Source organism: Miniopterus schreibersii (genome assembly GCF_964146895.1).
Source record: "Miniopterus schreibersii genome assembly, chromosome: 18".
Taxonomy (NCBI): domain Eukaryota; kingdom Metazoa; phylum Chordata; class Mammalia; order Chiroptera; family Miniopteridae; genus Miniopterus; species Miniopterus schreibersii.
In genome coordinates, this window is record NC_138121.1 from 1,771,801 (window position 1) to 1,782,042 (window position 10,242).

General features: G+C 61.6%; 1 protein-coding gene across 1 annotated transcript; it reads right to left on the minus strand.

Moving 5' to 3' along the window:
• Positions 1 to 529: 529 nt before the first annotated feature.
• Positions 530 to 9,565, minus strand: LOC308547607 (leukocyte immunoglobulin-like receptor subfamily A member 6; the record flags this gene model as incomplete). The annotated part of the gene is made up of 5 exons (XM_081118264.1): positions 530 to 588; positions 843 to 893; positions 1,187 to 1,489; positions 8,905 to 9,189; positions 9,535 to 9,565. 5 exons carry the CDS (start codon positions 9,563 to 9,565, stop codon positions 530 to 532), a joined length of 729 nt encoding a protein of 242 aa, XP_080974390.1.
• Between the last annotated feature and the right edge of the window lie 677 nt (positions 9,566 to 10,242).

A 10,242-nucleotide genomic window follows, 5' to 3' on the forward strand; every position in this document is an offset into this window, starting at 1 on the left:
CTCTGCCTCCTGAGCTCTGTGAGGCCCCTTATGTCACCTCGTCTCACAGCAGCCTGTGGGCAGATGGGACCAGGGATGACCAGGCACGAACCCCACCCTCAGAGAGGAGAAGGGCCCCCCTGGCCCCACAGCAGGAGCAGCAGAGCCCAGAACTGGACCAGGTCTCACCCCCCCCCCCTTGATGCCTCCTCTGAGCTGAGCCTGAGCTGAGGGGAAGGCCCTGGATGCCCCGGACCCTTGTCCTGCCTGTCCCTCCCTGTACAGTGTCACAGTCTCTGCCACAGAGGGGACTGTCCCCCTAACATCATGTCCTGGGGGTTCCCTGTGAGGCCCCCTCTCCCAGGGGGTCAGGGCCTGAACTGACAGGAAACCTGAATCTGGGCCACGATTCTGTCCTTTCCACTTGGGGACACTGAGGCCCAGACGGGGAGGGGCGTGTCCAAGTCAGCGACTCCAAAGGTGCCTGGACCCCCACATGACTCAGCCCCTGTCCCCCATGGACGCACCCACCACCTCCCCACAGAGCCCCTCACTTACCCCTCTGCTTGTCTGACTCCGTGGTGGGGAGGGGCCGATCCCCAGAGCCTCCTGGGGGTCAGGATGGGGGTGAGGGGTGGGGCTGCATCTCCCCACTAGATCCCAGCTTCTCCTCCACCAGCCGGGGCCCCAACCTCTCCCTCTGCCATGACCGCCCACCTGTCACCTGCCAGCCTCACGGCACTGAGAGCCCAGCTGCAGGGTCACACCCCTTCCTTGACTATCTGGGGACAGTCAATCCCCTGGGAGACCCTCAGGACCTTCCTGGGTGCTCTGGCCCCTCTGAGCAGAGCTCAGTGACTCACCAGCTGTGGGGATGGGCCCTGTGGGTGAAGGGCCGGGGCCCCCAGCGAGTCCTAGAAATGAGAATAAAGGGGGGTGGAGGCCGGGCTGACCCTGGAGCCCACAGATCACTCAGACTTTCCTGCGTCTGCTCTGGGGCCCCAAAGACACAGCCCCAGCCCACCTGCTGCCTTCCACACCCAGCTAATGGGGAGAATAAGGGGAGGTGAGAGGGCCCCTGAGGGGCAGATCTCTGCTGAGTGACCACCACCCAGAGCCCATGACTCACATGTAACTTGGGATGGCTCCTGGGGACAGGACCCTGAGCCGAATGTGCTCAGAAAGGACGGGGTCAGGGGCCCCTCACCTGAGACCAGGAGCTCCAGGGGATCACTTGGGTCAGACCACTCCAGGGGGCTTTTCCTGTAATAGCCGTAGCATCTGAAGGTCCACCTGTGGCTGGGGGTCACGGGGCCCACGGGGAACAGGGCCTGGGACTTCCCACTGGGCTCTGGCTGTGAGTCCTGGGTCCAGGGGAGCCTGTGGTCTCCTTCCTTAGTCAGAATGAACCCCTCAAATCCCTCCCGTGAGCCACACTGGAGGGTCACGTTCCCTCCTGAGGCCACCACGGGGCTGGGCAGGGCCGAGAGGCTGGGTTTGCTGTAGAATCCTAGGAGAGGGGGAGACAGCGTGTTAGATGGGGTCACACCTCCCTCACGTCCCCCAGGCCTGGGCTGTGAGAGGGGGACACCCTGAGAGCAGCCCCCCTTCCTGAGGGCAGAGCCTGAGGCTGGGACCCCTGAGTGTCCTCTCACCTGTCACCGCCAGCTCCAGGGCGTCACTGGGCTCTGACCTGCCGGCAGGGCTGTCATAGTGACAGTAATATCTTCCTGCATAAGTGGCTTCAGTAGAGAAGTTGGTCCTGTCCCCACACTCCCATGGCTTCTGTCTGCCCAAGTCTGCAGGACTGTCTCCTGTATACAGGCAGTGCTCCTGGGCATCCAGAGCCCCCCGACACCAGATGGTCACAGGGCTCCCGTAAGGGACCACAGAGCCTGGCTCAGCCCAGATGGAAGGTTTGGGGGGGGTCCCTGGGAGGAAACCGGAGGCTGCGTTACAAAGACCATCCCGGCCTCAGCCCAGCTCAGCCCCAGGCCCTCCTGTGTTATCGCCTCACCCGGGACCTCGGGCGGCCTCCTGAGCCCAGGGGGGGACATGGAGCCTGGGGGACTCACCTGCCTGCACGCGGGGCCTCGGCGCCAGACTCAGCCCTGGAAGAGAGTCCCCGGGAGAGGTTGGCCCCGAGGGCGCTCGGTCTCTCCCCCGGGGCCTAGTCCGCTGGAGCCGCCCGGGCCTGAGGCTCCCCAGGAACCAGGGGAGTAACCTCCCCATCCCGACTGCTGCCCCCTCCCCGTGTCCCCAGCTGACCCAGGAAGAGGAGAGCCCAGAGGGCGGACATCACGCGTCTGCTCTGAGTGTCCTGCTCTGCGGATGGACCAGACCCCGGGCCCGACGGACAGACACGCACAGGATGTGGCGAGTCAGGAGCTGCAGCCGCCCTTCCGGGTCCCCCCGCGGACCCACAGCCAGGGGCCGCCCCGCCCTGGCCTGGTCGGGGGGTTTCCATCCTGAGGGTCAGGGGGCTCCGGGCTCTCTGGCGACACAGCCCAGGCCTGGGGTCTCCTCTGACCCCCGGCCCCCTGCCTGCTCTGAACTGATGCTCAGGGGGCAGGGCCCAGGCTCCCTTCCCACCCTGACCCCCCACAGGCTCCCAGCCTCCCACACGCACCGTTTACTTTCTGTGCCTGACTCGCCCCTAAGCAAACACTTGCTGCTCCCCTACTGCCCGCCGGGTTTCTAGGAGAACCCGAAAATCATCCTCGGTCCCTGAGACCATTTCCTGCGTTTGGGGGACTCTTCTTAGCGGAATGTGGGGATTCTGGGGCGCATGTTGCCAGCACTTTACTTAGAGAGGAGAAAGGAGAGAAAACCCGAGCCGACCTGGGGACGTGCCTAGACCCTGGGTGAGGGAAAGGCTGTTTGAAGAGGCGGAGTCCTAGCAGGTGGGAGTGAGAAGAGTCTTGAGAGGAAGGAACGATCCAGGGAACCCCAGAGGCACAGCGAGCCCGTGACCGAGGAAGAGGCTGAGGCGGCCGCGGGTCGTGGCCCTGCCCCCACCTGGAGGAGGCTCAGTCGGGTCTTTAGGCCAAAGGAACACGTAGGAAGGGGCTCTGAGGGTCAGTGTTAATGTGAAGGTCACACGAAGGAGAGAAATGCAACATGTGCGAGTGAAATACACTCTCAACAGTAACTGAGCTCCAATCGGGCGTGTCCCTCAGGGGTCCTCGAGGGGCTCGGTGGCTTTACCGCACGGTCCTCGCCCAGCCCTCGGCCGCCTCAGACCCGCGCAGAGGAGGGACCGGCAGAGGCCCCTCAGCCACTCCGCGTCCATGGAGTGCCTGGTGGAAGGTGGCGGGACAATGGCACGCACTTCAAATGTCGAGAGTGGCACTGCCACATCCTGAACGCCTGGCGGACACCGGGGCAGCCTACTTCCCCCTGATCTCAGTCCCCTCCGTTGTGGCTCAGTGGTGCCCCCCCCCCGCAATGTGCTGCGAACACCCCCCTGAGACATGGGGAATGGAGACCCGGCCTCCAGGCTCAGATGGAGAGGTCGGAGTTTGGGGGACCTGAGAAGCAGAGGCCCCTCGTTCAGTGGAGCAGAGGGAAGAGCCCAGGTCAGAGCCCGCGTGCGGTGTCGCCTGGAGCACGACTGACCCTCCCCGGGCAGTGGGCAGATCTCGGTCCTTCCCTCGCCTGCTGCTGGGCCGGGTGGGTGAGTCTGTGGAACAGGCGAGCCTCTTACCTGCCTCACGCCATTTACAGTAACCGATGTCGACGGGCTACAGGCCAAGACGTAGAAAGCGAACCCATTACTTGTTTTTAGCAAAAAACAAAAACAAACGTGGAAAAATATCTTTATAGCTTTATGGAAACACGAGTGTCTTCAAATCTATACCAAGTCACCAACGTAGTGGAAAATTTGGTCAATTCAAAAACAATAAACAGAAGAAATGTTTTTCATAAACCCCCCACAAGAGAGTGGAGAGGAAACCACACAGTGAAACAGCCCGAGAAGGTATTTTTGATGGCAAAATGAGACCGGGGACTGGTTCTGAGCGCATTTGAGAAATTTGTACAAATTCTGTGATGCCGGCAGGAAGCTTAGGAAAACAAGCGCGTCCTTTGGCGTGGACCTGCCCGCATTGACCGCCCCGTACGCTGTCCCTGAACTGCCCCTCGGCTTCATGGTTCCTCAGAAAGTGGACGTCAGCCCACAGCCTGGGCCCAAGACACACCCAGAATGGCTGAAATGTCCAGGCCGAAGCTCCCAGGCCTGGCAGGGTCGGACCCGCCGAGGCTCCAGGCCCGAGTGACGGGGGAACTGGTGGGTGCCCTCGGGAAAGTGCTGACTGGCGTCTTCTACAACCAGCCCCCAAACAGCCTTGGTGTCCAAGTTTTCCAGCGACATTTGCTGGGAAGAGCAACCTTCGCCCTTGGTTTGCCTGAGCGCCATTGCCAACCCTGAGTTGACTGCATTGGGCGGGTCTGTTTCTCCACCTCTGTTCTTGAGATTTGTTTGGCGGGCATCGGGCGATAACATTACGCAGCTGCGAAATACACGACTGTGCAAACGCCGTCCCATGCTGTGCGCGTGTTTGCCGCCGGCGCCTGCATCTGTTCTGTTGCATTAATCTCTGCGCCTGTTGCTTCGCCAGCCCCCAAGCCCCTCGTCTCAGGAGGTTTCCGTGAGGTTTGAAATGTGACCCTGGGAGTCCCCCTGTTTTCCTTCTGCATGGTTTGGCTCTTTTAGCTCTTTTCTTTGTCCTGTAAATTTTAGAGCCCGCTTGTCAATATTTAAACACAAACCGGAGATGCTTCCAGCTAGTGATGTGTTTGAAAATGTCCCCAGAAGGTCCTTTCCCTGGAGAGTGGGAGCTGAGGGGCAGTTCCCGGCCCTGGAAACATCAGGGTCATCTGGTCGCTCGCGTCTCTCAGGCTCCTCGGCCCGGGCGCTTGGACCCTCAGCCGGGGTTCACATCCCTCCTCGGGACCCGGGCTGGGGCGCAGGAATGTGTCCCCTTCTGAGGCTCTGGCCCGTTCTCGACATGGGCTTGGGAGCCATCGGGGAAGAAGCTCCGGGCACTCGGGCCCTTTCCTGGGAGGGAAATGCCGGGGGGCTGGGGGGCTCAACCCCTCCACAGGGAGGGGCTGTCCTGCTATTGTCTTCAGCTCTGTTACTCCCCCGCTCCCAAGGGTCTCTGGTTTTGGACCTAAAATGAACTCTCTGGTCCTGTTACTTCCTCTGAGACAAGCTCCAGTTCCTCCTGTTGGACGTGTGCTTGGTGCTAAACGCACCACAGGCACGAAATGTCTGCATGAGATTTTCCAAGGCCACCGACGGGCCCTGGGCTCCTCCCCTTCTCCTGAGACTAACACGCACTTGCAGTGAAGCTCAACGAGAAACCCAGGCCCATAAAACGCTCTGCAGGAGGCCTATGTGAGTCGTCAGCTCACATGTACACGCCCCTTTGGTATAAAATTTAAGGACGCGCCTGGCGGCCTGTGGACGGAGGAGCTGTGCAGGGCCCAGGGCTGAACTGACCTCCTCTCAGGGTGACACACAAGTGGGGCAGTTGGGGAGGCGGTGGCCCGTGGTTGGAGATGGCCCCCAGGTGCACATGCACATTCCTGGTCCCGGCCGGGGCAGGGCGGGGCGGCGGGGCCTCCTCTGACCGGGTGGCCTGGCCTGGCCTGTGGCTGCTGTGAGCACAGCTCTGAAGTCATCAGGCTCCCGCTTTCCCCCGCCAGGAAGGGGTGGCCTCCGGGGGAAGGTTCAACAGCAGAGCTCTCGGCGGCTCGTGTTCCAGTCGCTCAAGTGAAGCTCAGAAGACGAGTGCACAGGATGTGGTGTTCAGTGTCCCGCGCCTCAGGGTGCACCGGGCGCGAGGTGCTGTCACAGGAAAGCGACCAGCTCTTCTCACCCTAAAAATAGCAGGTGCCCAGGGCCTGGCGGGAGCCTCGCCGCTGAGCTGTCCCGCGACTGTCCCTGAAGTCCCCGTCAGATGGAGACGCCCACGGCGCTCGCTGCCGCGGAATGCACAGCGTCGGTTCCGTTCCTGGGACTCAGGGAACACTCCTGGGCCGAGCTGACGTACAAAACGGCAGCGACAGAAAAGAACATTGAAAAGAAATGAGAAATTTCTCCAGCACCGGTATCTATTAGGTCTTGCAGGACTTTTATATTTTCTACTCTCCTGCCAAACAAAACCCAGAGCGGAAAGTTTGATTCTGCGTTTCGGGAAGAGAAGAAAACCTGCGAGGTCTGGGTTTGCTGTTTCACTGAGGTCATTTCTTGTGCATGAGTCAAACTCAGTTTCCTCTCTGAGAGAGGAGGGGGGAGATGCTGAGAGACAATGAATCGCTTTGGCCTGTTTAGGTGCCACGTGAGCTCGTTCAGCGCTGGTGTGTATCTGTCCCATTTGCCTCCAGGCACAACGCCCTCGGGGCTCATCAGTGTTGTTGCAAATGGCAGGATTTCCCTCTCCTGCGGCTGGATGACATTCCGTTTCATATATTGTTTTATAAATTCAGAAACTGGCAGATCCCACCACCCAGCGGGTTCTGGGCCCGTTCTTCAGAGGCAGCAGCCCCCCGGCTGGCCCCAAACACCATGTGCTCGTGCCCCGTGGTGACAGCTCTGGGAAGTGACTCGGGTGGTCGCTGGTGACCAGAGAAGGGGCTGTGGCTCCAGACAGGCTTTGGCATCATTTTGGATTTTGGGTTTCTGTTTCCCAGGCTTGTATCACACTTCGCCCGTTTATTCAGTCATTGAACCCAGGTTCACTCCTCTGAGCTGAGTGGGCCATGTCCAGCGGGCACTGCGGGGATTAGAAATAAAGAGCATTTTATCACATACCAGTGGGGAGGGCGCGAGGTCTTAGACGTGTGGGCCCGAACCAGCCGTGTGGGATGGACCCTCAAACCACAGGGGTGAGAGCAGAAGGGGCTTCATCACAGAAAGTCAACCAGGATGGGGGGAGAAAATGCACATTTACTGGAGGAAGAGTCCGGGACAGGGAGCCCACGGGCATTTCCTGCCCCTGACGCGTTGACTCTCCTGGAAAAGGAGCCGCAGTTCCCCGACTCGTGGTCAGACTTTCAGCACCTCCTGGGGTCATCACATGAGCTCCGAGGCTCCCCGTGAAGGGCATCGCCCCCTCTGTGTTCACCTCCCGGACGCTTCGCGGTTCCTTTCTCGTTTTTATTTTATTCTTTTACCTTTATTGCTGAGCTTATTACAAATGCCTCCCTCCCTCCTCTCCCCCCATCGCCCCACCCGCCGGGTTCCTGCCCCCGAGGCCGTCACCAGCCTGTTGTCTGTGTCATGGGCCCCGAAAGCTCTTTGGTTTCTCTCTTCCTGGCCCCTCTCCCTCCGCTGAGACCCCTCAGCCTGCTCCCTGCTTCTAGGCCCTTGGGTCTGTTTCATTGGTCAGTTTATTTGGTTCTATAAGTGAGGTCCTGGGATCCTCGCCTTTCTCTGCGGCTTTGCTGTCCCCTGTGTGTCGCGTCGGCTGCACCGCGGGGTCCTCGCCGACTGGGCCTCTCCTGAAGCAGCAGCGCCCCCAGGCCCAGGAGGACCAACTGAGCCACAGCCATCCGGTCGAGATTCCCCCCCGCGTAGTCCTGGGTGCTCGGGGCTGGAGGTTGAGGACAGAGGTCACAGCGGTCAGGGCAGCACCGAGTCACCCAGCGTCCCTGAAGCCTCTCCAGGCCCCCCGACTCCATGACTGGGTGGGACCCTCGGCACTCAGCCCCGGCCGCGGGTTCCGCACACGCACCTCTCTCGGCCTCCGACCTGTTCTGTGACGGCCCCAGGCCACGGGCTGCTCCTGAGAACCAAGCGCACAGAGCCGGGGGCGGGGATGGGGTGCGGGAGAGGCCCCTTCTCCACCCCCACGAGCCTGCAGAGCTAAGCACCCCCATCTCAGTCCCTGAGAGGAGCGTCCTCGGTGACTGGTCTTGTGCGTGTTGGGGACACGAGATGAGCATCGGGCTTCATTTGTCCCGAGGTCGGGAACACGAGCCAGGGCAGGGCTGGGCCTACCCCTCAGGCCCCCACCTCACCAGCTCCTCGGGTCTCTGACCCGGATTATATACGAGGGTGTTGCCCTCACCGCCACCCAGGGGACGGGCCGAGTCACACCCCGTCCTGGGGCTTCCCTGCGAGGCCCCCTCTCCCAGGAGCTCGCATCCAGAACTGACAGGGAGGCTGAGCTCTGGGCACGATTCTCTCCTTTCTGCTTGGGGACACTGAGGCCCAGACAGGGAAGGGCGTGTCCATGTCAGCGTCTCCAGAGGTGCCTGAACCCCGACACGACTCAGCCCCTGTCCCCCACGGGCCCACCCACCCCTCCCCACAGAGCCCCTCGCTTACCCCTCTGTGGGCCTGACTCCGAGGTGGGGAGGGGCCGATCCTCAGAGCCTCCTGGGGATCAGGATGGGGGGTGACTGACAGGGCGGCCTCCTACCCCTTGACCCAGCTCAACCCATGGATGGGACAGTAACGGGACTCACCTGAGACCAGCAGCTCCAGGGGGTCACTGGGCTGTGAGCACGTCTGAGGCCTGTACCTGTCACAGCCATAGCATCTGAAGGTCCACCTGTGGCTGGGGGTCACGGGGCCCACGGGGAACAGGGCCTGGGACTTCCCACTGGGCTGTGGCTGTGAGTCCCAGGTCCAGGAGAGCCTGTGGTCTCCTTCCTTAGTCAGAATGAACCTGCCAAATCCCTGCCCTGAGCCACACTGGAGGGTCACGTTCCCTCCTGAGGCCACCACGGGGCTGGGCAGGGCCAAGAGGCTGGGTTTGATGTAAGCTCCTAGGAGGGGGGAGACAGCGTGTTAGATGGGGTCACACCTCCCTCACGTCCCCCAGGCCTGGGCTGTGGGAGGGGGACACCCTGAGAGCAGACCCCCTTCCTGAGGGCAGAGCCTGAGGCTGGGACCCCTGGGTGTCCTCTCACCTGTCACCACCAGCTCCAGGATGTCACTGAGCTTTGACCTGCCTGTGAATCTGATATAGTAGCAGTGGCATCTCCCTGCGTCGTGCTCTGTCATGTGTGTGATGGGGAACTTGACCTTGTCCCTGGGCCTCCATTTAGTCTGTGTTTTCCAAAGCACCCGCCTTTGTTGTCGGAACATACAGAACTCCTGGGCTTCCATCGTCCCCCGACACCAGAGGGTCACAGGGCTCCCGTAAGGGACCACAGAGCCTGGCTCAGCCCAGATGGTGGGTTTTGGGGGGGGACCTGGGAAGAAACCGGAGGCTGCATTGCAAAGACCTCCACCCTCACCCGCAGCTCAGCCCGAGGCCCTCCTGGTTTAGCGCCTCACCCCAGGGCCTCTGTGCTGCCTCCTGAGCCCAGGGGTGGGGCATGGAGCCTGGGGGACTCACCTGCCTGCACGCGGGGCCTCTGGTCCAGACTCAGCCCTGGAAGAGAGTCCCCGTGACAGGTTTGCACCCGGACGTCTGAGCTGATCCTCTCCCGTCAAGGCCCCATCCACTCAAGCTGCCCACCCCCGAGATTTCTCACCAACGGGGGCTGTGAGCTGCTGTGTCCCCTCCCCTGTCCCTCCCCAGGTCCACAACTGACCGAGGCAGAGAAGGGCACAGACGGCGGCCATCGTGGCGTCTGCTCTGAGCCTCCTGCTCCGCAGATGGACCAGGCCCTGGGCCTGCAGGACAGAGTCGCACAGGATGTGGCGGGTCAGGGGCCGCCGCCCTTCCGGTTTCGCAGCTGGGGACCCACAGCCAGGGGACGGCCCCTCCTGGGCCCGGTCTGGGCTCCCCCAGGCGAGGGCTCCTGGCCCCAGAGGACGAGCCGTGGTCTCTCCCCTCAGGATCCTCTCGTGTGTTCCCCGGGCTCTGCCCGTGGTCTGAGCCGTGGGTCCTGTGACGGCAGCTTTGCATTTACCTGCTCGTCTGGTCGGTGCTGTGCGTCCGTCGGAAACAGGCGGCTCCCAGCGAAGCTGCCACAGCGGAGCGCTTGGCGGTTTACCCGTCAGTCGGGAAAGTGAAGCTCAGAAAGGCAGCTGCCTTTTCACCCAGCGACCCCAGCTTGGGGACACATCCTAAGAACCCCGAGACACCCCTCAGAAGAATTCATGCAGCCCTGTGTTCATAGTAGCGCAGTTAACAACAGCTAAGATCTGGAAAGAGCCCGAGTGCCCATCTGCAGATGAGTGGGTCAAACAGCTGTGGGACCGTCGGCCCGTGGAATACTACGCAGCTCTGAAAAGGAAGGATGCCTTACCCTCTGAGACAGCATGGAGGGACCTGGAGTGGGTTATGCTGAGCGAAA